Raw genomic sequence first — 27,434 nt, 5'->3', positions numbered from 1 at the left:
TCTTGATAGCTGCAGCAGCCTTGTTGACTCACAGGAGCCGTGTTCGTGCAATAGCCAGCAATGAGCAGTATTTTTCAGAGATTTTAAGAGCACACCTCTGCTATGTATTTGGCATTCTAGCTCACTGGGGCTGAAGGTGTATGAAAGAAAGTTTTACGTTTCGAAGATATTGCAAAAGATAGTTCCTCCTCTCATCCTGGAAAATCCTGACGGACCAGTTGGATACCTTTCAGGCCTTAACCAAGAACTTTATCTTCTCATCCCACTGTCTTTTTTACAGTAGAAAGACACCTGAGACACCCTTAAGAACTGAGAATCTGACTAATTTAAACAGATGGCTAATCCCAGTGCTGTCTGCAATGGGCACCTACATCATCATCATCATCAGAAACAGAATAACCTCTTAAAAAGTGGAATCTATAAGAAAAATGGAATTACTAAAGGAATGAAGGTAAGGTTTGACTGTTTATGCTAATTACCTCAACACTGAAAACAAATAGGTAGTTGCAACATTGTTTATTAAGCTAGGTTTACAGCAGTCTTAGTCTCCATTGATGTATGGATTAAGTTTGTGTAAATTTGTAATCGTGGGACCTAACACTGCTTTTGTCTATCCTTCTAAACTGCAGAGAATTGCAAACGCTCATGCAAATACTGTTGGTTCCATGGACTAAGCCTCTAGTTCCTATCAAACACAACAAACACCTGCATGCTGAAATGTAGTAGCTTCCTTCTAAAGCTGAACTGGTGGTGGAGTTGACTTTGCAATGTATTAATCATTAGTGGAAAGCTGTTTTGTCAACCTAAAGTGTGTGTGGATTAAAGTGTGATTTGTTACTGAACATGTATAACAAGAATAACAAAATGTAGGCAGGGAAAGCTGCCTTTTCTTGATGTTTACATTACTGCAAGGTTGGTTTACCTCATGCTTGCACTTACCTGATGCCTGCTCTCCAGCCCTGTACTGCTTAAAATCCAAGGCAGTTTGCTTGCTGTTTTTTCAAGCTGTTCCCTTTGAAGCAGCACTTCTCACTTATGTGAACATTTTGGAACGGTTGGCATGTAGCATCCTAAATAATGAACCACAAAACCAACTTTGTTGAGCCCAAATCTTAGAGGTTGTCTTTCTGCAATACCTGCTCTGACTGGGAACTCACATTCTGTCTTGCAGTGTCCCAGTTCTGGATCTTGATGTGATCATTAGTTGAAAGCCTTGTAGTGACTAGAAAAGGGCTGGCTTTGCAGCATGGTGTGATGGTGAGAGCGGGATGGAGGAGGTTGCTTTTGGAGCCTGAGTGCTCACCTGACCATGCAGTTGGAAGCTCTAGACAAGCACTGTGGTGAGGGCTCCGCTGTTTTACAAATAAACTGCTATCTTCTATCTTTCTCTAAATGGGGCTCTCACACGCCTCAGCACTGTAATGAAGGCACGCCCAGTGTCATGCTTAATGATTGTCTGGCTTTAGGTGTCTCCCTTGGTATGAGCGTTTCCCAATCATTGGCTTGTGCTGGATGAAGAAAGCAAAAAAGTTTGTGCAATGATTGAAAAAGGCCTTTCTTGGATTTGCTTCCAGAAACCTAATCCAGCATATTTTTACATATCACATCTACCTTCCTGTTGCTTTATACATTAGCTATTTGCTTCAATGATGTTCTAAATCTTTACTTTCCATTTCAGTGACAAATTTCAAGGACTAAGCTTTGCTATTCAGTTACTGTTAACCTGCTGCAAATGAGTGATTTTGAAATCAGTAGACTCCCAGGAGGGGATTAATTAGGATTTCCTCCTTAATAGGAAAGCGAAGTAAAGTAAACAGCTAGAGAAGTAAAGAATAATATTACAGAGAAGGAAATTAATATTGGCCTGAAAGCAGTGGCAAAGAAAAGAAGGAATTAGTAGACACCCCTGCTAGATTAGTGAAGTCTTACAAGCATTGTATGGTTGAAGGAGAAGGTGTTTTACCCTGCTGTGGGATGTGTGAAAGTAGCACTGAGCCACTAGTAAATACCATCCCTGGCTGAGGAAGTGGTGAGGAAGTGAGGCCTTAGAAAGTTCAGGAGGCTTGTCAAAGGCATATTTGGTAAGTCTGGGTCTAGCACTGTGTTTCAAGTTACGTACCATTTCCCCTTTCTCGCTTCAAACACAGATTGGGAAAGTAGGAAACAATAACAGACAGGAGTGCTGCATGAACCAGGAATCTCATTCCTGGTAGGAATCTCCCCATTCCTGTCTGGTCTGTTTCCCCGCCCCAGCTGCCTCACCCTGCTCAGTGCTTATATGCTATTTTACAGGAACAGATACTGTTCCTTCCTCCCTGCTCTGTTTACATGCCTTGCTGCTGGAGGTGTGCAACTCCACACAGTCTTCTGGTGCATTTGTATTTGCAAGTCCTCATTGAGATGTGCTCCCACTTTACAGCTGGGATCTGAGGAGCAGGGAATATGGCAGCTGGGTGCACAAGGAAGCCTGCACAAGACCCAGACTCAGGTTTCTCATAATTCTAGTCGTTCTCCTCCCTCCTGCCTCTTTTGCTCTTTATCCACCTTGCCCTGATTTCCTGTAACACTTCAACACACACACACATATGTCCTCTACTGCTATTCAGTAAATTAATTGACCATTGAACTCTTTCTATAGGAGAAATATAGTGCTAGGATATTCAGGGGATGTGACTGGATGATGCTGGCTCTAGAACTTGAGACTTGTGGCAGTTCTGAAACTCTTGGGGTTAGTTACAGCTGTTTTGCTTTACAAGGAGGGGAGGAGGGAAACATGGTTTGAGAGAGGCACCTGGTGCAGAGGCTGCAGTGAGAGAATGGCACAGTGAAGGCTTCTAAGCCAGGATTATGTAGCAATAGTTGCACACAATTGAGTGATTGGAACATCAGGCTTTGCAGAAGTCAGCTACATAAACCCTTTTTTTCCCAGGGAGCCCACAGGAAGCACTGGCTTCAAGAAATGCTGGCTTTGGAAACACTGCTTTTGAAAACACTGGCTCAGGAACAATGTGTTTTGCATCTTAATGATGTAAGAACATTTTGTGTGTCTGCGCATGCATGACAGAAGTAGAGAAGCAATTCTGATACCACAAAACCCCCCAGGTTTCTAAAGAAAGGATTTTGTTTAATGGGTTGGGAAAGGTAATTAGGGATGATCAAATGTGGGGGAGTAGGGAAGCTCTTTGCTTCTAGCACTATGTGGCATACCAAGGACAGAAAGCAGGCAGCTGAGTGATAAAGAAGCAGTGAAGCATCCTACTGGAAGAGAAGTTGTTGCTTTTGGGAAGTGATAAACTGCTTTGGGGTGGGACTACTTGCTTGAATAGCTTCTGTGATTATTTTAAGTCTGACTCACTCAATTCTAGCTGATAGCACTGACTGTCATGTACTAAGGGACATCAGGCTTAACCAGGTCCCCACAGCCTTGCTGAATCCTGGCATTCTTTGGAAGCTGGGCCACAGTAAGACCTAAGCTTCGGGAGGTGGGTCATGTACTGTGTCTTACACTTTGTTAGTGCTTCTAACACAGTCAAATGCTTTGTGTTCTTCCAGAACCCATAGCCTGAACTTGCCTTTATCCAAAGCACAGTTCAATAACTAACCTACTTATTTATATAACTGTATTGACCAGGAGAAAATTTTTTCCTAGAGATGGTTTCTTTGCTGTTGTACTGCTGTTGACTGGGCGCCAATTATAGGGGACATTGGAGTTTTAAAACGACAAATGTATTTGTCCAGTGGAAACTTTTTTCCCTATAGAACACGTGCAACAATTTTATTTCTTTGCTAGACCATTTCCTTGGATACCTTAGCCTCCAAGACATTATAAAGTTATTCACAAATTCATTATTTTGCTGTTCTGCATTGAGAATGGCAGTGGCTTGTAAGAAACTTGCAGCCTTTTTCAGGGCTTTCAAGCTCCTTTCTGAAAGCAAGAAAAAGCCTGGGGTGAGGTCAAACCCAGTAACTTCTGTTCCACTTATGTGATGGACCAAAAATGTGATGGTCTCCGTTTGGGGCCTATACAACTCAGAAGATGTTTATATTTACTCTCTGTCCTGTGCCATCTGAAGCTCCTTCTAACTGTTCTACTCTGCTATTGATTGAATATTCCAGCATCCAGTTTCAGTCCCTTCCATGCTTTTGGCTCCCTCAGTTTTCTTGCACGCCTTTCTGCCCTACAATGTCATTTATTCCCTAATTAAGATCTTAAAGAAAACATTGATTGTCTAACAGGAGAGTCATGAAAGGAATATGCCATGCAACTGTTCTCAGTAATTTTCTTACGTGTCATAAAGGCCACCTGTAATTTCTTTGCTCTGTCCTCTCACAAATATAGACAGCACTTCATATGTTTTTGCAGAAGCTAGTGTAAATGGGGCATTTTGGCTGCAAACTCAATATAAATGTTAATGAGTCCTGCGGGAACAAAAATAAACTAATTCCCCCAATCAGAGTCATGCAATAAAGATTATTAATAAGGGACGAGTAAGGAGAGAGGGTTAAGGCTGATCAGGTTATAGCCTTTCCAACTGTTTGCAGCCATAATGATCTACCAACATAACAACCTTTTTCTGAAGTATCTTCACGTTTTGGTGTGGGTTTGGCTAAAAGCAACTGAAAGGGAACCTTATTGTGCCCAGCCTGTTTCACCTGTGGCAGCTAAGGCTTCTGGACCTGTCCCATTGTGCATGTGTTCCTGGAAGGGGCAATCCCCATAAACCCTCTGGGTTTCATAGCTATAGTGACAACAGGCAAAAAAAAATTGAGACTTGGTTTTCAGGCAGATTCTCTACCAATTAGTACACCTGTAGCTTCAGCTGCACCACAGATATGAATGACCTCCTCATCCTCAGTCCCTGCCTTCTTTTCTCCTTGGTTTCGAGTCCCAGAAATGTGTTGCTTTGCACCTGCACTCTCAGCTAATAATCACAGGTCTCAGATCCACACCCTTGTTTCTGTCATCTGCCCTGCTATGTGATGAGCTCAATGCAATGGAAGCAGGAAACACTTCTGCAACCTGAGATGTCACCAGTGTGTAGGCACATGTAACAGTCACTGATTCTTGTAGCAATGCTCTAAGTGTGTTGCATGAGACTTTACATGCAAGGCTGAGATTTTTCATATAGCTCAATATCTAAGTTTCCAGTTAGCCCTGTTCACACCTGGAAATCTCTAAATTCATGTAATTAAATTTTGGAAGTTTAAGCCCTGATAAAAATAGCATGTAGTGATTTACTTCAGCTTGAAAGATTTAGCATGTCGGGTCTTTAAGGACAACCTCCTCTTAGTAACAGGTCATCCTACTCATGAAAACAAGTATATGTATTGGGAGACTGGCTTAGCTAAGCAGATAAAAGCAGATAACCCACTGTGAGCTCCAGTGCAAAATAAATAAAGGCGGCATACAAGAGGTAGAAACAGGAAAGGGCTATGAAAGAGGAGATTGGAAACATTGCAGGGGCATGTAGGGATGGCATTAGGAAAGCCAAAGCTTTCCTGGAGTCAACATTTGCATGGGACATCAAGGGAAGCAAGAAGACCTTTTACTGCTATGTTAGTAGTAGATGAATAAACATGGAAATAGTGTCCCATTGCTGGATGGGGTGGATGACTAAGTGACTGCAGATGCAGATAAGGTGTGCTCCATGCTTTCTTTGCCTCAGTTTTCACCACTGAAGTCTTCCAAGCCTCTGTGTTGTCAGACTACCAGTAGTGGAAGAAGACTGAGTCATGGATCTCTTGAGAAATCTCAGCCCATACAAGTGCATGAGATCAGGAGGGAAGCACCCAAGTGTGCTGGCTGATGTCACAGTCATATCACACACTACTATCTTTGAAAGATTCTGGTTATCAAAGATCACTGATAACTTAAGGCAAATGTTGCACCTGTCTTCAAAAGATATTTCTAGCAAGAGTTGTGTCTGGGATCAGAGAGAGGAAGGAGACTGGGAGCAGCAAGCACAGATGGACCAAAGATAAATAATGTTTGACTGACTGTCTTCAATGATGAAGTGACTAGATTTGTGAATGAGAGGTGACTGATGGTGTCATCTACCCTGACTTTAGCAATAACACCTTCGTGTGCTACTGGGGATGTTACGGTCTCGATGGGTAGACTACTATATGGGTTAATAACTGGGCTCAAAGGGCAGTGGTTAATGGTTCATACTTTGCCTGCAGGCTGGAGAGGTTTCATATATGGGGAGGGGAAGCAGGCATCAAGATGCAGGTAACAGCAATGGGGCGTGTGGAGTCTTTCAGGGCCCAGATGGGCAAAACCCTGAGCACCCTGCTGGGAATTTGGTGTTGACCTGCCTTTGAACACGAGGATGAACCAGAGATCAACTGAGGGCCCATCCAGTCTTAACTGGGTCTGTGACCCTTCAGTGCGAGGTGGCAGCATTTCTGTGATGAGTCAGAACCAGTGATCTAAAAATGGACAGAACCCCAGTGGGGCTTCTGTGGGTAATTACCTGGCAAGCAGCTTGTTCTTGCTCAATAGAGGTAATTAGTAAAAGAAAGCAATGGAATGGCTAGTCCCATTGCCTGGCTACTTATGTCCCTTCAGCATGAGAATTAATTACCTTTGCAAGCTCTAAGTGGCTGTCAGGCTTTCAGAAACCAGAAAGGTAACACACATTTTCTACCTGCTGTGTCAGCTAGGGACAAGGGACATAGCTGGTTGTGTTCCATTGCAGAAGCAAGGTCATGAAGGACAATGAGCAGAATGATAAGATAATGGCTGTTTAGGAACTCTCTGGGTCCCTGTGTGAGGTGGCACATGCAGGATGCAGGAATGACCATGGAACCATGGATGAAATGCAAAGAGTAAATTTATTTGCATTACCTTGTCAAACGGGTGGGTCCCTGAAGCAGCACGTGGGCAGAGACACATGAGCAGGGACACCACAGAGCTTGGTTCATACTTGGTCCTTGCTAGAGGATTACCAGACCTTCTGTTTTCATCTGTATTTCCAGGGTTCTCCCAGGTGCTTCAAGCTTTCCCACAGCAGGGCAGGAATCTCAAGTGTGTTCAATAGAGTGCCTATAATCTATATATAATTGAAACACTGACATTCTATTTATCCAACACACGAAGCTAAGCAACAATCAGTATGATTTATGTGTCTCTCTACACCTCAGCTGCAGGTTGGCCGGGCATGTTTATAATTCTCCTCAACAATCTTCTGTTATATTCCCACAGGTTCTGTAAAACCTGAATTTTCACCAGAAAAATGGGTAGGATTGTGCTGCCTCTCAGCTTGCTGTTTGTCTGTGTGCAGTAGTGGTTCAAATCCTGGTTTATAGGGTACTAGACAACCGTAAAGATCCCTTAGTTTATCATGATATGTAGGTCTGTTCCTTCTACCAACAGACATATGAACTTCTCATGATTATTTTTTAATTTATTTTTAAAGAAAATTAACTTTTGTTGTGGCTAGGACTGTGGCATTAACCAGCAAAGCAGGAAATTAAATGTCCCTAAAATGACTAGTGGCTCAGCCAGAGAATTTCTGCCATTCATGGCAGCTAATTTTTCCACAGAAAATACTTGCAGAAAGTAGCCAAGCCAGAAATTTTGTGAGGCTATTGCCTGAGAGAGCTGTCATAGTGGGATGGATGTTGAACTGGGAAGGAAAAGGTCATTTAAGGGGAAGAGCAGGCAGCAGGAACCAGCAGTATGGTGTGCCAGCCTGAAGAGGAGCTAGAGTATTTTGCTCTTTAAAACACATTAATTCAGGCAGATAACTAAAGCACTCTGTGAGATATCTTTAGTATAAAAATGTGAGGTGAAGAGGTGAATTTCCAGAGTAGATGCCATCTAGATACACCCATGTCTTCAGCACAAAGTAACATTTACCCAGATGTTTTTCTACCTCCTAAAATATTTTGGATTTCTAGAAGAACATCCAGCATAGACGTAACATACCAAAGCTTTATCTGTTTTACTGATCATCTAAGTCTTTTTGGAAATCATTCAGCTGTATCCTTTCCTTCATTCATTTGGTTAAGCACAGGAAATGCACTCTGTCGTTTCACCTTCTTCCAAAAAAATCTGGTTTTCTCCCTCAGCTTACCAAGAAATGAGGATTTATTCACTCAGCAACAGGAATATGGAAAGACAAATTTGTGATGCAGAGCTGAGACTCATAGCCATTTCAGCTGACATCATGTTGCACTCTGCTTCCTCAAGGAATTTCCATTTCAGTTTTTGCTTCCCTGCTGCTGATTCATATGGTCTGAAGAGCTGCCATACATCTCTCTCTATGACTCACATGTAGCTATCCGAGACTTCAGCCTAGCTAATCTCACGGTCCAAAGCTGTCAGCCTACACCTGGACTCACAGCAGCCAGTTTGTACATTCTTGAGCTTCCTGGGGCTGTTCTGCAGGAGAGTGCTTCCATCTGCCCCAGTGTTTCAATTTCCTGTCCGTTCTTTGCATTTCCACAAAACTTTGTGTCTTCTGAAAGGAACATTTCTCCCTCTGTGGTCACCAAGTTGTACTTCCTGCAGGTGAAAGGAAGCTGCAGTCAGGTGTTTATGCACACTGTTGTGGGGGAGATCACCCAAGCTACTGCCTGGAGAGGGCAGGATACAGATATTTCCACCCAGTCCTAGCAGCCATGTGTCAGTGACTGTAGTGATTTAGATGGGAATCTTGGAGATCAGGGAATATAACTTGAGAAATAAATTCAGGATCACCTCTGCTTATCACGTTGTACCTTGTCCTCTGAAAGATTCCCAGCCTTGTGATCCTATCAAATATATCTCCTGCTGAGACCACCTGCTGATCAACCTCAAAGCTTCAGGTGCTACACAGATCCCAACACCAAACTACAAAACAATTCAAAGCAAATGAGATTTGTTGAAGGCATTTCATGGTAAAGAAAGCATTTGAAAAATCAGTGTTTTCCCTGCTTTTTAAGATAATATCCGTGCAAGTTCCTGAGTTTGAGCTTTTGAACTTTCAGCAATCTCTTGACATCAGTCATGCTAAAAGGGAACATTTTGCTTTGTCTCTGGCACAAAAATGTGTGTCTGCATGTCTCTTCTGTATGTAAGGCAATGCTCTCCTGTGCAATTTCTTCCTTGCATCATTGGTATATAAACAGCATTGTTGTTTGCATGTGTGGGTGATAAGATTAACTGGGAGGTTCTAGCAGATATCAGGGTGTGTTAATCTCGAAGCAGGAAATCTTCATGCCTTTTGATTGTTTTATTTTGATCAGAAAGGAAACGAAACCCTATTACAACTGTTTCGATGCAATCTCCACCCCTTTTCCTCCCTTCTAATCACAACCACCTTCACCTACAGGCCGTCATCCTTGGTTCCTTTTTGCTTGCGTCAGGTTACAAAAGAACCAAAGTGAGATTTTTATAAGCCTTTAAGTATTGGAGTGGTGCATCTGTGGGTGAAAACGTAAGGGGTGTTACAAAGCAGATTCTCATTTCTCTGTGTGTACAGTCCAGTTTCATCCCTGATTAGGAAATAAAGGATTACCTTCAAATAATCTGGGAAGTAGGTGAAACTTGTCTGTTATTACTTTTTGGTTCTCAGTACATTTTTTAGCAGTGTCTCTTCAAGTTGAACTCAGAAGCTTTGTTTCTTAAATCTATTTCTTACCCATGACCAAGCAGGAAGAACAGATTCCAAAACAAAAAATGGGTGTTTTCCAAAACCTACACCTTCTAAAGGAAAAAGTTAAACATTTTTGTTTTTCATTCCATGACAGGTATGCTGTTGATATATGCTATATCTAATTGCTTTTTCTTAAAATCTGTTTTCAAAGCGTATCAATTCCATAATCTGTGTTTATTTTCAGTTGGATATTAATGTGACTCATATGTTGACATGCAGTAGTGAGAAATGTTGGATAGGCTGTGTGCACTAGTAAAACTTGGCAAAATAATTATGAGTTTGTGTCCTGAGACAGGAGACTTTGTGCTGTGGGAACTGAGGAGCAGCTTTCATAAAATTCAGTTCCACCTTGGGTTAAACCTTTTGTCCCAGGAGAGATGTAATTTATTCCATTGCTGAAAAGGAATTAATTGGCCTCTTCACATCTCTTGCTCACCAGCGAAAGGTAAAGAAATAAAATTAGGCACACAAGGACTGTCCTGAGCCAAAGATATGCAGGATCCAGAAGGGCTGCAAGGAGGCTGTTCTTTTTCCGTGTGTCAATTGTAAGGATGGAAAGCTGAGCAGGCCCCTCAGTGTAGAAATCTAGCAGAGGTCTTGTTACAGCAGCAGTTTGCAGCATAAAGTAATGTTTGCAAGATCATTCTATCTCCCTCCATGTGCAGTGCCTTCCCAAGCACACAGGTTCACCTGTACATTTCCAATAAGCTCTTCCCTGCACTTCATTAGCATCTGGGCTCTTACTAAATTTCTGTTGGGACGAGGGAAATCTTTTTATTGTCTTTTTCTACAAATGGAGGCCTGCCGTCACCTCTTTGATTTGGTAAAGGAGTCACTGAGTTTTGCTTTCGAGATCCATATCTGGAGGTTATGCAAGAGTGAAAGTCAACAGACACTCTGCTGGTAATAAACAAGACAGCATTACCAAGCATGACAGATCAAAAATGGAGCCCTGTCAGCTTCCCTCTCATTCTCAACCCAAAGGATCAATCAATTAATTTATGCTTTTGAAAATCTTGTGTTGACTTCCTTATGCTTACACCTCAGCCTAATTAGGTCAAGCAAATTAGAAGGTAAAAATCCGCTTTACCCGTCAGTAGGTAGAAAATACTTTACAATTTGCAGAGATAAGGTATTATTATTAGCAGGTTTTTATATCTGTGATTCAGTGTAACTGAAGACTTTCTGAATTCTTGCACGTGGGCTGAGAATCACAGGGGTATATATATAAGTGAATGTTTTTAATCTATTTTTTCAGTATCATTATCAGAGAGTTTGGCCTTTTTGACTGTTTCAGTATGCACCTGCTGAGAAACCACGCGTTGTAATCCTGTGATTTTGTTATAAAGGTGCAGGAAACAAAATTTCATTCAATGGCAAGTTGTGCAGATACTTAAAATATTAGGTAGGCATGCTTGCTTTTATTCCCACTGAACACTTTATAGGTGTCAAAAATGTATGTGATAGGGGAAGGGAAGTGTTGTATAAGGGCAAAAAGACCCATCTACATAGTTTGTGCTTTCAGCATGGCAGCACTGGACAATCTTGGCTGGTTTTGGCATTGTTTCCTAGACTTATTTAGTAATACTGTCTGTCAACTCCTCAACAACCTGTGAACTAGTCAGCCATTTTCAGCCCAATTTAACAAAGGCATATCATCCACTCTTTCCTTAAGTAAGCAGCTGGGCACAGGAGAAAGGCCCTGCACATTCCCTGCTGAAAGAGAAGTTGCAGTGAGAACTCATTCCTCCAGTGCCCTGGAGAGTGTGCAGAAGAAAGGAGATTTGATCTATGTCCCAAAAAAAGAAGGAAGTTTCTGTCAGTGCATTCCTTTATTTGACACTAAAGTCAGCCAACATGATACATGCATAAAAACCCAGAATTTATTATTCCCAGTGCTCTCTTTACTACTGCTCTCATTCATTTCTGTATGGTGCCTATCTTATCACTGTATTTCTCTGGAATTTATTTAGTCTGTAAACTTGCTGAGATAAAGGCATTAGTTTTTTTGTTCTTTTCTTGTAAAATACTTGGTACACATAGAATCACTGTCTATTAAGGGTACCTTTATTCACAGGGATTTTTATCAAAGTCTTCCCACTTTTTCAAATATCAGTGATTTGCCATCAGTGTTGGTGTAAAGCAGTTACCCATCTCCTGTTCTACTTGATGCTACTAAGTCAGATGGAAAATTGTGTCTTGGTCTCATTTCTTGTGGGACATTTCTATCGATCTACCTACAGATGCAACTTGAATTCACATTAAATGTTACTGTTTTGCTGTGATTCCACTCTAATTCAATCAGGTATCAGTTCTTCATCTTCAGAACAGACTGGTCCAAAGGTGAGCAGTTTCAAACTCATCATGTTCATGTGGCTGGTGTTTACCCTTTTCACAAAGGCTGTGTAATTTCAGTTCACCTCCTGTTGATCAAGGATCTCACCTGCTCAGCACCAACATTCCAGTGGGAGCTGTATTTCAGAACACCGGCTTAAAGACAGAAATGCAAACCTCTCACTCTATGACAGGTGATTTCCGTAAGCTCAGCCTGGAGGTTGATGGTGAAGCATTTTAGAGGGCTTTGACTGCTTCTGCCTTGAGATTTATGTGATCTTAATGAGAATATTTTGGTTTTCAGGGCTGCCCATAGAATTACTTGAACAGTGTGGAAAGAGTAAACATCTCTTGAGGAGATACCCAAGAAAGGCTTGTGGCTTTAAAACATAGCCTGAAAAGACTAGCAGAGGATGGTTTGAGGGTTCTTTAGTTTTCTTGTTACTTTGAATGACTTTTTGCTGGAGAAGCTAATTAAAACATCTCTGCACTGTGACACTTCTCAGTAACTACCTACCATGGTTGACTGACAATAATTTGGTTGCAGGCTCCACTGTTTGCTGCTTATTCCTCTCTCTTTTTTCAAGCCTTGTACATCTTCCTGGCTTATGGCTAACATTTCAAGGCTACATTTAATCACTACTGCACAGTGTGGGGCTGTGCTAAATGCCCACTCAGCTGTGTGGCAAAAAAAAAAAAAAAAAAGAGGAATTTTCCACCGGATTCACACAGAGTTTGCAATGCAGCATTTCAGCAGAGGTTTGAGAGATGGGCATTGATCCTGTGTAGTAAATCATACTTGCCAAGTATACCTTCTTGGAATAGGAAACAGCTTTATCTATGAGATTATGATGATAAACAGCATTATGAAGTCTGATGATAAATCTTCTGACATAATTTCTTGAGGCTTCTTGTAGAGGTAAATGAACTTGTATTACATTCTGTGCTATTGGAAAAAAAGGTTTTTCTTAACTTGAAGCAGCTGATGGAGTGTTGTTTCTTTATTAACTTCATTTAACCATGATTAAACCAAGCAGACATACCTGTGCTTTATCTAGTCACATTTTCTGACATATCATTGCAAAACTGAATAGAAGGTTTTGATTTTGGCTCTTTTTTCAGCCCATATTGTTCAACGTGTAAGATTTAGCAGAGCTCATAATCAAGAGTGTTTTAACAGGTAAGAGCATTACCAGGACACTGAAAGATGCAGTGTTTTGAAAAGAATATTGAATGGGGAGGTTGGGGGGGATAAAAATGCATACACGTGCAGGGCTTTGAAAGGGAAGGATGTCCCTAAAGTTTCCAGAAACAGGTCCTTGTGTATGGATAGTGGTCACTTTTGCAATACGAAAATTAGTTCTCAAACTACCTAATATCTAATTTACCTAATACTGGTTAGTTTCCATATGAAGGGTGCTCATCAGCTGGATATAAAGCTGCTTATGTTGGAAGCCAAGGCTACAACTATAAACAAACAGTTTGCTTTAGGTCTCACTTTCACATCGGTTAGGAGAAACACATCCTTGGGAACGAGACATACATGCATTGAACAATTTGTAATTATTCCGGTGTCAGTATCAGGGACAGGGAATCATAGTTGAACTTCTGTAACTCCTCCTCACCTTCAAGCCCAAGTCAGTAAAATCTGTGCTAGTCAATGAAGGCACAAAGAGCTCTCTCCCGAGTCACCGTCCGCCGGTCCGGGTGGAAACGAGGGAGCGAGATAAAGCAGTGGTTGGACCGGAGAGTCCGGCTCTCTCGGTTGGCCCGAGGAGGAGGAGCTGCTTTCAGCAGCGCTCAGCAGTGTGGTGGTGCTGGGGTGGAGTGAGGTGGAGCCGCCCCAGGGAGCAAAATGCGCTGTGAGAACTAGGTCGGGGAAGTGCCGAGCGCTGGGGGTGCCGGCGTGGCCGGAGGGCAGAGAGGGAAAGCCAAGAGGTGAAAGGTGGATGGGTTGAATCTGTGGCAGGTGATCTCAGCCAGGATGACGGAACAGAACCAAAGGGAAGGAATGGCACAAGCCGGGGAACATGTAGACCTGTAAGCAACTGCAGTCTCAAGGGGAGTTATCTTTTTTAGTTCCTTTCTTTTTTCGTAAATAGCAAAGAAATAAGACTGACAAGTGGATAGCTGCAGAAACATGAATTGTTTCACAGCCAGCATGTGTATTGACTATCACTCTGAAATGAAATACTCCAGTGTTGACTGAACATTCAGTTAAAACAGAAGCAGCAGTGGCTGCTAATGCCAGCTTGTTTCCATACTCCCAATTACAAGAATTCCAGCACATCCTCTTTTGTAACTGCTTGCAACACACTCATTCTGTTTGTCTGAGCATGAAAGAGTGCTTTAATCCATTTTGTCATACATTCTTCAAGGATATATTTAACTTTTTTACAATTTTCTTTCCAGCTCCAATATTGAACTGTAGTATTTCTGGGGAAATGCGGTCTCTGCAGCGCGTCTCTTAAGATACCAAGAGCAGATTTGAGAGCTGTGTGTGGGACTGAGATGGATCTTAGGAAATGAGGATAGAGTTGCAGGTTTTTGTGTAGGAATGCAAGGCTTCCACATTATTCTACTGAGATTTGTAATGCAGGAAGAAAGTTGGTAGCACTTAACTCTAATTCACTATGGAGACACATATATATGGACATATATGGAATTTAGAAATAATTCCACTCTGCCTTGCAAACTAAGCAGTCAGATTTTTGGAACGGCTCCCACAGAAAATAAAAATATTTCAAAATTCTGTGGTCTGTGATCTTTTATCCTGACAGTGCAGGAATGCCTGTGTAAATATTTTCCATTCCTGGCATGGATTTATTCCCCTAGAGGTTATGTTCTGTTTTAATGCAAATAATCTACATGGTGCAATGCACCTGAGTGAGGATACTTTAAAGACTTGACATTCCATTCCAGAGCCTTAAGCATAATTATCTTTCTTTTCTATACCTTCCTGTATATCTTCACTCACCACTGCACTGTCTGACAGTTGCATTTTCAATTCTTTAGGCATGTTTTGTTCATTAACAAATAATAGAGGGTACTGGATTTTACCCCATGCTCTTTCTTATAGAGATTATATGAAAATGAAGCACAAATGCATTGGAAAAAGCAGACCTGTGAGTAAACTACCCAAACAGAACCTACATTTTACAATATTTGACATGAGGTGACATAATCTCTGTGCATGCGTTTCTCTGACTCTCCCAAATTGGGCATAACCTTTTCTTGGTACCTTTCAAGGTCCCTCAGGGAGGCCAGAGCCTTTCACTGTACATTTCTGTATCATTTCCACACAGCAGCTCCAGTGGCCACAGCTGTACTGAGCTCTTGGCTTGGTCTGAACTGCCTTAACCCACCTTCATCCAAAAGGAAAAACCTTTTACTCACTTCTCTCTTACCTTGACTTAAAGCCAGAGCTCACAGTGCACTTCAGGAATTAGACTCTAGAGCAGGATGGAGATATGAATTGCCATCTTTTTCTGTGTGAATGTGGGCAAGGCTCAAGCCAGACCATTCCTCTGACTGAGCTGACCTGGATTCCAGAGCCACTGCCTCTTGCAGAGGGAAGGTACTGCCAAGATATCCTGCATTCATAAAGCAGCATCAGGCAGTGGCTCCCAAACCTACCAGCTCCTGTTCGGGCTGGGAGCCAGGAGCCCCTGCACGTCACTGAGGCAGGACCTTCAGGCACTGCAGAAGCACCTGCCACACGGACTGACTGACTGTGGAATAAGGAGTGTAGCTTGGCAGCACAGGGAATAATGTGTGATCTCCTGCCAGCCTGGGGTGGAAGCACTGCTGGTTAAAGGGAAGAGTCAGAGACACTGTTGGAACTATCAGGTCCTCCCCTATTCAAGCAATTATTTAAACAGGTAACCCAAGCTAATTATGTAGTTTAGCCTTTGCAGCTGACAATTCTGTTTTTCTGAAAGCAAAATTCATATTTTTTTGGAAGTTTCTGTCCAGCCTTGTGCCGATAGCCATAGCTGCGTTTCCTGAGTACTGAGTTGTGTTTTATTTGGAGCTCACAGTGCCTCAGCTGTATTCCCCCACTGACAGACCCTGGATTGTGTCTTGGGGCAGCTTTACCTGAGTTTTGTTCTGAGGGCTTCCACTTCCTTCCTCCTAAGCAGAATGCAGGAAAAAATGTAGATGTAGGCACTGCAAATAGTATTTTACTACGCTTCCTGTTTCCTAGCAGCTGCTATGCTTTAAGACATTAGCTTTGATCCATGAAAATAAAGAAAAAAAAAAAGTGGGGAAAAAAGAGGCAACCATGCTCTCTGGTATGAACTTGTTCCCCAAAGGGGCATATTCTTGAATTATGATGGTTATTCTGCATGTCCCTCTGGTGATTCTTGATTTCGTATCAACTGAGTTTTTACACAGGCTAATGTTTTCCATTAGTCCGTAAGGGAGCTGTCAAGTTAGGCACATAAAATATCTTAATTCAGTTTAGGGTGATTAATTTCATATTGAGAATGAGGGGAGTGCAGAGCTTCCTTCCCTGTGGAAGGGGAAAGAATGTAAAATAAGGAGTTATCAGAGTACACTAATGTTGTTTCGGAATTCACTGTACAGCAATATGTCTGAAACATCGAAATACTTATCTACAGGAGTGTCTCCTTAGACAGATTTTGTGAGGAATTTAGGAGCATGAGACCTCAGGTAGTTTGTTGTTTGATTTTTTTTTCTGTATTGTAACTGAACTTTTTTCATTCTTTATTAACTGATTTCTACCATGGGACATGTGAGATCATATTATTTTGCACATGTGGACATTCCTTAGAAGTAAATAATATTTTTCTCTGCTAGAGGGTAGGATGTAAGTATGTAGTTCACCCTCTCAGGAGAATTACTGCATGAACTAAAGTTGTCAGAACAAATTTGAGACCTCTCTCCATTGCACTTGAGAGATACACCTGCATCTTTTGTCATTGCTTATCATTTACCTCATTGCACAAATATATTTGTAGCAGCCTTTATAGAAAGACACAACATTTATCTCATGCTCAGGTTTGTATTTTTTCCTTTTTTTCTTTGCAGATGTGGAAGGGTAAAGGTGAAACATGAGGCCTTCTGAAAAAGGTTTATTTATCTTCTATGTGAAGTTTCACTGTCACTTGCTTATCATGTAAAGTTTAAAGAGCAACTTATTTTTTTCCAAGTAGGAAACTATTTTACTGATATTTTAAGATCTTTGCATTTTAACGGGCTTTAAAACTGTGTTCCCTTTTAGAGAGGGTGAGCCTGCCTTTTGGCTTTTGTTGACAAGAAGTAACATTGGTGTCTGGGCATCCTCTGTCACTCCTGAAAGATGTCAGTTAGCTCAGGAGAGCATGTTGTTGATCAGAGCTTCAGCACATCCCTTCTAGGTGGCCCTGCCTGGTGTTTGCTTTGCCAAGTACTGTTTCTCCATCTCAGTACTTCCCAAATTTAGGAGCACAGGCACAGATAAATGTACCAAATATATCTTTCAAAGGATTGATACACTAGAATGATGGTAAAGATGTTAATGGGATAAAGAAAACACGGGTGGTTTGTTTGGCCACAAAAGAGGGGGGAAAGTCTATATGGTCTTTATTAGGCAGAACTTCATTCCCAGATATGTAAAGTGTGCTGAACAGATTTAAGTTCTCCAAATATCAGCAGAGTAATATTAATTTTATTTAAATTTTAAGCATAAACTCTGTATACCCCTCCTTGCTTCTTCCAGCATCCATGATTCAGAGCTTCTCTCTAGCTGCTTGCGTTTCACCCTGTGAAAACGTGTATCAGATATTTTCACAGTTCTTGCTTTTGTAGAAGTTCTTGTTTCTTTCTTTTCCACATTTCACGTCATACTGAGGTTTCTGAACATCAGGTAAATGGCAAAATAGGTCATGAGGCTTAAAAGTATTTTGGGTTGTCATCTAGTCTGTTTCTGTACAACAAGGCAGAAGCAGTTTTATCCGGGGTTAGTTTTATGCTGGAATATCTTGAAAGCTGTTCTGGAGCCTTCTTAGCCCATAAGCTGTGTCATTCTGTTTTGGGATTTCGTAAAAACTGACATCACTGCTTTCTGCTATTTTCTGCTGGACAATATTAGCTTTGACTATGCATAAAATGTCCCTGCCAGAGGTTTGTTCATGTCCATCTTGAACACCTCCATTGCTCTAGCTTCACGTTCAACTGAATTTATCAATTAGAAAGTTCTTTCTAATGTCTGATTTAGATCACTTTGGCTGTGATTTAAGCCTACTGATGCTTATCAGAGCATAGATTACTCTCTTCCTCTTGCAGTTACCTTTTACATGTTTGAAGACTCAGAGGCTGCCAATCACTAGGATTTTCTCTTCTCTTTAGAAGAGACAATTGAAATTCTTCCATTCTTTCCTCATAACTTACTTGACCTGGCTTTATGCTTCTTTTTCCAGCTGTCTCCATTTGGTTCATCTCTTCTTTCTCAAAAAGCAGTGCCTGAAGCTGGATGGAGAACTTCAGCTGAGAACCTGCATCCTGCTTAGTAGCTCTGGAGTGGTTTGTCCTTTTGCCCTTAAAATTAGTTTCTTAAGAGAATGACTGGGGTTTTTTCTAACTCCTTTTACCTTTAATATTGCTTCCTGTAGAATTGCCTGCTACTTCTGAATACAGTTGTGCTCTCATGAAATCTGTTATCCTGCTGTTTCATTTCATGCTTTTCCAAAGGCCCTTGATTTCTGCCATTTTGTGATCAGTATAAATCAAAACTTTAAGATACCCTAATGTCTACTGAAATTACTTCTGAAGTGCAGCAATGTTTTGAGTATTGTCTTCTAATTTGCCCCACAGCAATGAGGGAAGAAATAATATTGGAGGTAAGACAAAGGCTCTAGGAGGAATGTCCACAATCATTTTTTTCCATGACGTGGTAGAAGATGTCCACCCCAAGAGACAGAACGTGCTCAACCTTTTTCAGACCTAAATAGGTGCTGGTTCATGGATTATTATACTTGTGCTTGTGTAATTCACTCCAGGAATGACTAAAGAGCCAAGTTACTGCCGTCTGTCCTCCAGTTCAGGGATTTGGATCCCTTTGCACTATCAAGGTCACATTTTCCTGAAACTTTCAGGAAATTTTGTATCTTGAAGGCCTCATCAGATTTGATTGAAATTGGTCTGTGAGCTCAAAACCTAATAGAGGGGTTCTTGCACACAAAGGGGTCACACGAGGGCACAGGCTGTTGCTTTCTTAGGAAACAGGTTAAAACTTATCCAATCCAAAGGCAATTCAAGTGACTTTTTGCTTCTTGCTGTGCATTTGAAAAGGTGTCTTCCTTTGCTGAAGCAATAAGACATACTTGAGTCACCCCTTTCCCCCAGTATTCTTACACTTGATTTTTGTCTCTTGAATTTCTGGTGTGTTCCTTTTCCTAACCTCTGTCTTTCCAGCCAAGAACCAGAGGCTCTAGTGTTTTCCTCTAGGTAGATTTGGATCCGCCAGGGAAGATTAGTACGTGGTGAGGTGAGGACTTTCCTTTTTGCTATATCTGCTATAAAACCTAAGGAGAGCATTTATTTTAGGGGTGTTTCTGCAAATCTGATAGTTACAGAAGGTTCAGGTTAGAGAAAATCAGCCATTTGCATGTCCAGTGATATGATTTACATGATTATTGGAACAACTTATAAAGAGCATTTTAATGTATGATATACTAAAAAAAATCATGCACCAATTTATTTCTTGGTTCTTTTTTATAGATCTTCAAGCAATTTGAGTAAACTACAACTATTTTGGTTTGAGCTCTAAGACTGAATTAGCCAATGTAATAAAAAGTAATTAATATCATTACAATTAAATAGCCGTTAGGAAGTCATCAAATCTCAGATGATCTTCTTCCAGTTGTACAAGGCAGAAATTGAAATCAGTGGGAAGAGATGGCCTCTTGCAGAACTGTGGTACCTGGAAAAGTCCACCTGTGAGTTCCTCACAGGTATAGAGGTGGGCGTTACTCAATCATAACAGATTGAAACTGCCTTTTCTTAGTATTTTTCAAACCAAAAAATAACTAGAAATTGATAGTACTGTTTCGATAGATTTTTAGGTGAAAAAAACAAGTGTTTGTCTGTCGTTGATTAAACTATGTAACTTTTCTGCATTAGGGAAGAAGCTGGTGAATCTGGGTTACTCTGTAAACTTTCTGTTATTCTCTCAAGATAATTTGATGATGGGTGAGTTGCAGCTCACCCATGTTGTTAAATTAAATGGTGCACTGATTTGATCACAGTTGTAATGCTGGCTTTGGTAAAGGGCATCTGACTTTAATTATGCCCTGGTCAGTGCTACCATGTTGCCCAATGACTGGCTAAGTGAATTTGTGTCTTCTTGCTTAAGAGAGCTTCTATTGTGTCTGAAGGTGTCAAGTTATTAATTTTCTTGACGTGTTCATAGGATGGCTGTCTCCCTCATCTTCCTCGAAATCTTCTGTCCTACAAACCTATCTGCTGTGCAATAAATGAACTTATTCTGAATTTTTTTCACCCTCAGATTCTTTTTTGGTGCTGAATTCATATCCTAGCTCAGAGATGGACCTTGTCTCCCCAGATGGTCGTCTTCCTACTGAGTTTTTAGTTCCCCTACCTGTCACACTAGCAACACAAATCTGATTGCCGCTTTCTCAGCTATTCTGGAGAAATTCTGCTTTCCTCATCATTAAATTGTCAAGGGGTTTTATTATGGAATTTTTTCTCTCTCTCTTTCCTCTCCATCTGTGGTATGCCAAGATATCTATATTTAAATATCATTTCAAAGTAGTTAATTACCTTGGAGGAGGTAGCATAAATCCAGCTAAACTCTGATTGCATGAACAAAATTGGCAATGACTTTCTCTTTCGTCACCTTTCTGAAATATATGTTACTCCTTGCAGTAATGGAGGGCAAACAGTTTCAACTTAACGTGTACATAGCTCTCAGAATAATTAGAATAATGCGCAAATTACTCTAATTATATTCAACTTTCAGGTAGGAAGTGGGAAAACTAAATTACATTTGTGTTCCTTTAACAAGGAATGTATTATGCCTTCTGGAAGTTTATCCAAACTAGTGCTGTCCTCTCAGGAACCTAGGATGGCCTAAGAGTGCTTCTGAGGATTTAGCACATTAAGATTTAAACTTGTAATGTATTTGGCATCCAGGATCCATGGCCACATCCATTCTGACAGGGAATGTTTGTCTCATTGCTAAACTTTTTCTGTTTGTCACCTGTGCAAAATCCTGGCCCTGTTTGAAGCTGTTGTGTCATATAATGGGATCCAATGTCTGGGATCCAATGAGGATTATGCAAGTTTGTGCAGAAGATATAGCATTTTCTTCACAAGGGAATTTGATGGCTAGTTAAAACATTTTCTACTGTTCTTTGCAAAGTCACTATGAAGAAAATTGAGCTGGTGGATTGCTTCCTGTAGATATTAATTCAGAATCCATGCTGGGCAAAATCACTAACAGTCTGGTTAGAACATCTCAAGTATCTTTCCATTCAGTTGCAGTCTTGATCTCCACAAATATTAGTTTCTTATCAAAAATGTATGTGAGATCCATGGGATGAATTTCTAAATGCTACAGCACTTCTGGGAGAAGTTTCCTGTAGTAGATCATCGCCAGTGATGTGCAGAAACCGGCAGCCTTTGAAGTGTTACCACTACATCATCATCTTGTTTGTTTGTTTATTTTTAAAGCCAAAGCCATAGGATTTGAATGATCAGGAGATATTCTGATTCTCACAGCCAGGCAGTGTGAATCCTGTAGCTTTGGAAATCATAGCAAACACTCTCTGCAACTTGACACCACGAACTATGTTGGGGTTGCTGTAACCAAAGCATTTCATGCAGTTCTTCTCTCTCTGATCCAACGTGCCTGACTTTCTATCCTGTAATTGCTGTAAGGTTTGGAAACACCTTCTGGTGTTTGTAAGTACCTCTCTGGGTACTGAACTTCATTGCTTTGTCTCTAATAATTTGAAATTATTAAACTCCATCTTTCTCCTCATGCCTTCCTAGTTACATTAAGCTGAGTAATTTGGAAGTTTCTGGGAGTAATGGCAGAATAATAGTTGTATAAGGCAAACATATTCCTTTTTCTTTCTAGTGTTTCTTATTATTGCTTGCAATGTATAGATGTAAAGCCATTTGGAAAAGAATTTACTATACAGGTTTTTTTATCTCCCATGTACTGTTTGATGTAAGTGCCTTAGTCATTTGGTATTGGATAGTAATTATGGTCTATATTGCAATTTCTAATACTTGAAGTTCAAAATAGTGTTTTCTAAGATTTTTCTTCCCATCATCAAATTGCATTTTCATGGTTTGCTACTCGCATTTGTCCTGAGTCTGTGCTGTAAGGAGTTGTATGTGGCTTTTCTTTTGAGAAATACTGTAGCATGACCATTCTGCAACGTGCAGTTCTACTTGCTGGACTAAATTCATACCAGATAAAAAGATGTGCTGATGTTTTTTATAGGTTCTACAAAAATTGCACACACTAGACATTTTACTTAATAGTTGCAATTAAACATTGATTGATGCTGGAGTGCTTGTTGCTTGTATTGTGTGCAGGGCTAGAAGTTTTGATACACAAGGTTAAGAGACTTCTTGAATGAATATAAATACCTGCATAAAAATGTACAAAACTAAGACAATGAAATGTGTACTTTCTGAGTTCATATTTCATCTTGTTTGGAACTCTTGCCACTGCTGAATGTTATTCCTGAACATTATTTATGAGTAAGTCTTCTGTATCCTCCCAACCTGCCATGTTACTCTCAAAAGTATTATTTCAGCATCAGAGTAAAGGGTTAGTCTGAAAATTATATAGTATGTGTATTGCTTTACTAATTACATAACAATGTTTTCTATTTCACATTGTATTTCTAATGCATTTGTCATTCACATCTGTATTTCCATAGTATTAGTGTCATAGTCAGCATTGTGGCACTTGGTTATTTGGGGCTGAAAGGATTATTGCAAGATGAATATGTTGGAGTTTAACTTGTGTTCAGCTGAAAAGATTATGCAAGTCTGGAAGGTGAGGATCCTGTCTTTTCATACCTTCGCGGTGTTTGCAGGTAGTATGCTGTCTTGAAGAGAGGCTGCATGTTTTTAGTCAGTAATTAGATGACAGCTGATTAACAAATCAAAAGCCATTTCCTGGTGGTTGTGAAAAGGATGGTGAAGACCCAGTTTTCATACAAACCTCAAGCAGCAGAACAGAACAAGCAGCATTTAATACTGTTTACAGGGAGCAAACTCTTCAGAGTTTCCAAATTGTTAAATTCTAAATCTCTGACAAGTTCAAGAGTGCATGGATTCCTAGGTTATTTTGAAGGTGTCTTATGTTTTCTAAATCTTCTGGACAGTCTTGGAGATTTTTACTGTAAGTCCTTATAGATTGTTTTACTACCAGTTATATCTTTTTTTTTCTTGAAACTTCAGTAGAAATCAATAATCATTCTAAACAAGGATTCTGCATACATACTGATAAGAGCTGGAGTTTTTTTGACTTGGTTGTTACTTATAGTTTGTGTTGCATGAAGGTTATACTTTCTCGCGGCTTTGTCACGTTGCAAGAGGCTGTGACCTTCATTTTAGCACCTTCTAGACTTAGAAATTTCAGAACTATTTTTAATATAAGTCTTGTCTGTATAGCTCAGTAACCTATGAATTCCCCATGTAGCCATTTTTGGTTTATGGTTTAGAAACTTGAGCCTGTAAGATCTGAAATATGTTGTTCCAGAAAAGAAACCACACGCTTGAAGTGAAGGATATCATTGCTAGGAAATTTGTGAAGTAGTCTACATTTGTGTTAATAGTATATTCATTATAGGGAACTTCTGATTTTCATAATTTCAGTTTCCTTTTTTTTTTGTTCTCCTGGGAACTGCATACAGCCATACTCCAGTGTCTAATGGATGTCTAGGTGATTTGGGGGAAAATACAGTAATTATGGCACAGAATTGCATACCAGACACTTCAAGCTGTGACTGTCCAGTGGGAAGACCTGAGTGGGATTCAGCTGGACCATATCTTTCTCATGGCTGAAATGGAACCCTGTAGTACCCCATCTTCATCTTCTACTCCAGAAGGTTACAGACCTCTAAAGATCCTGTCATTTATTTATGTCATTATTTATGTAGATATTTATATTCTTCTCCATGTGACTGTCTCACACGTTCTAGGACATCTAAAATCATCTCCATTTAGGATCCTACTCCAGATGCTTTTCTTCAACTGCTGGGGAGGAAACATCTGTTTAGAACCAAACCATCTGCAATCAATCAGATGTTGCATCAGTGGTCATGTCTGTTCTCCCATCAGTTTTTTGCTGTAGGAATGCACTGTCCTAATTTGCTCAAGATTTTCATTGTCATCTTGAAGTCTGGTAGATATTGAGCTGTCACTTAGTTCACAGTTTTCAACACTTATCTCTTCATATCTGTCTGGGAAGCATTAATTAGATCAGTCAGCTTGCATTGTTTTTTAATAGGTTGCATGCAACAACTTGATAAAATCTGATCCAGAAATATGCATAAAATAAAATTTCATCTGCTTCTGGATCAGATTTTATTCCTCACAGGGCACTTACATTCAAAGACAAAGACTTTATTGTTCTCCCAGTAGTTTTATTTCAAGGAGATACCTGTCAGCACCTACTGCTGCTATGTTGGAAGTGGACATAATAGCTGAAAAATATTTAATTAAGGAGAGGTTTCAAAAAGCAGATTGGGATTTCTGGGCTTCTTTAGAGCTTGTTGTCTCTACAGAAAGATTTGCATAAAAACAAAAGTTCTTGGGTCTCAGTTTCCTTGATGCAACTCCATTCACATGAGTTTACTCATAACTTGTGCCAGCATAAGTGATTATCTCTTTACTGGTAAATTAATCAGGGCCAGCAGACAGGTTTGGTACTGTACACTATGTCTGTGCTGTTCAATTCTTCACTCTCCTCTTGATGCAAATCTGGCTCATGCCAAATAGCACAATTCCAGAGGCTGCAGGACCTAAATGCAATGAAAAAGTATCTCCTAACTGTAAGGGTAGCGTGAACAAATATTTAAGTATTGTTCATGCTATTGCATAGCTATCCTATTATTATTCTTTGCCAATGTAAATATATTTTGTAACTATTTCTTAAAATGATATTGCTTAATAGACTTCAAGATTATCTTACATTATTGTTAGAACAAGCTATTTCAATCAAGATTGCATGTCCATTATATTCAGTATTTTATACTGGTGACCATTCCAATAGCACTGTTAGATTTGTTGTCAGAGTTAATTTCTCCATTTTAAAAAATGGAAAGCATTTAGGAAAGAGTTCTTTATTATGAGAGAGTTTCAAAATACTTTGGGTAGCTACAGAACATGGGAATCTAAGAGGTGCTGCACTTCAAGCTGACTTTGCTGCATTGGCATCACTCCTGTTGACTTCCTTGACATCAAAATCTTGCCCAGAAATTCTCTTGTTGCAGTGTCTTATGGGAAACCAGTTAAGCAGAGACTCAACACACCAAAGTTACATACCCTGATTGTGCTTTTGGTTTCCACGAAGTCAGTGAAATCCTGTATTTGTCAAATTCCGTGGCAAAACATCCATTTGATTGAATTTCATCTATAGCCTTCCTGCATTTGGGTCTCTTTATGCTGCACCCAGAGATTCCCTGCTTGGAAAACATTCTTACTCTATGACAGGCTACTGAGAAACTGGTGACAGGCTACTGAGAAATTGGTTTGATATGGAATGCCAGCAGAATTTTTAAAACAAGCCAATAAAATGTGGATTAGGGTATGCAAAGGGTATTTCCTCAAGATTTTTAAAGGAAGCCAAACATGAAATTGCTGAGTAACTGGGCTGCTGCTTAACTTGGCCTTTTTGCCAGAGAAATTGGGGGTTACAAATAAATGATTTTTGAAAAGGTGATCTGGGAGATGCAGGGAACAGAGTCCCCCAGGGATCACTTACTGGACCTGTGCTCTCTCCTGTTTTCACCAGTGGTCTGGAAAAATAGATGAGGAGAAATAGGTGACAAAATATGTTGACAATACAGAATTCTTCAGGTTAGTAAAAAACCAGGCCTAAACAAGAAAAACACGACAGAACTTTCTCATTGGTAGTGTGTAATGTTGATAAAGCAGTAGACAAAGTTGCAGGTCACTAAATAAAAAACAATTACTTAATTGGAGGGAAAAATGGTCCTAAGAATGCACAAATTGCAGTGTGCTCTAAATAAGGTATTTTTGCAACTGAGAAAGGATATATGTAATCATAAGAGATGTTGTGAAACTGTGAACTGTGGAAAGAAGACAAACAGAATGTTAAGAGTCTTTAAAAAGCAACAGAAAAGAAGATAAAGCAGTATTTGCAGATGTATAAATCCACATTGTGCCCTCAAGTGTGTATGCAATTTTAATTCACTTCCTCTGCATCTCAAAAAGGTTTTATTGAACTTTGCAAAGTGAAATTTTTAAAATATCAAATTTTTTTATTTGTTCTTTTTGGATTTAAATCCATGCTAGGACAGAGAGACTGGACTAGAATTATACAGATTAAGATTATTCTAGTTTGGGAAGACACAAGTGGAGAGGCAGAATTTATTTAAGTACAGAAAATTATGAGTTGTGTAATTGGCTGAATAGGAAAGCTGAAGGGATAACAACGGTCAAAGTAAATTGTCGTGACACTATCAGGTATTATTTTTTATTATTATATAAAAGGAAACACATTTTCTACAGATTAAATCAATTAGCAAAAGTTGCAATTCATTTTCCCAGCATTTGTAGGTTCAAAAATGAAGAACACATTCATAATTATCCCCTGATGACTATTAAACATGATAGCACAATTTCAGACCTATAAAATCTCAAAGCCAGCAATTGCTGGAAATTGGAAGAATATATTTTTTTTTAGAATCCTTGCTTAATCAATTGCTACGGTTGAAGATATGGAGCTAGAAAGTGTACTGTCTACTGCAGATGTTATTGTAGATAATAATATACTTGGAGAGCACAGGTCAGCAAAGAACCTGATGTGTAATAGTGTAACTAATGATCTTTGAATCGTTTCAGGCATTTGGAGGAAATCTGCTGTATTTTATTTCAGTACCAGCAACACCTGAATCTTCACTGTCCACATGCTTTAAATGCAGTCTCCAAATCCACCTCTTTCTTCTCAAACTTTATGATAACATATAAAAAGTCAACAGTAATGTAACACAAAATGCCAACTAACCATTCATCCTCTGACTGTTTAGGCTGGCTGGAAGTGCTGAACTTCCTTATGCGGTTCAGTCAGTCACCCCTACCCTGTGCTTGGATTTGAATTGCTGCACAAAAACAGCCCCACTACCACTTTCTAAAAGCAGCAAATCTGTCAGTGTAGAGTCGTGACGGCCGATAAAGATACAAGAAGTCATTATGTGCAGAAAAGATGTCTGAATCTCT

At 40.0% G+C, this 27,434-nt stretch overlaps 1 protein-coding gene across 3 annotated transcripts in view; it reads left to right on the top strand.

Moving 5' to 3' along the window:
- The first annotated feature begins 295 nt into the window (after nucleotides 1-295).
- Nucleotides 296-27,434, top strand: part of SPTLC3 (serine palmitoyltransferase long chain base subunit 3) — a 95,881-nt gene continuing 68,742 nt past the window's right edge. For all 3 annotated transcript variants that reach the window (XR_001921264.1, XR_001921263.1, XM_008932985.2), the window contains exon 1: nucleotides 296-451. Coding sequence is in view for 1 of the 3 variants with exons in the window: in XM_008932985.2 (XP_008931233.2) it covers nucleotides 335-451 (117 nt within the window). In the remaining 2 variants the exon portion in view is untranslated. The remainder of the gene's footprint in view (nucleotides 452-27,434) is intronic.

Source organism: Manacus vitellinus, unplaced genomic scaffold (assembly GCF_001715985.3).
Source record: "Manacus vitellinus isolate BGI_N305 unplaced genomic scaffold, ASM171598v3 scaffold_38_pilon, whole genome shotgun sequence".
NCBI classification, from domain to species: domain Eukaryota; kingdom Metazoa; phylum Chordata; class Aves; order Passeriformes; family Pipridae; genus Manacus; species Manacus vitellinus.
The sequence above is the reverse complement of the archived record's forward strand: the minus strand, read 5'-3'. Positions and strand labels throughout refer to the sequence as shown.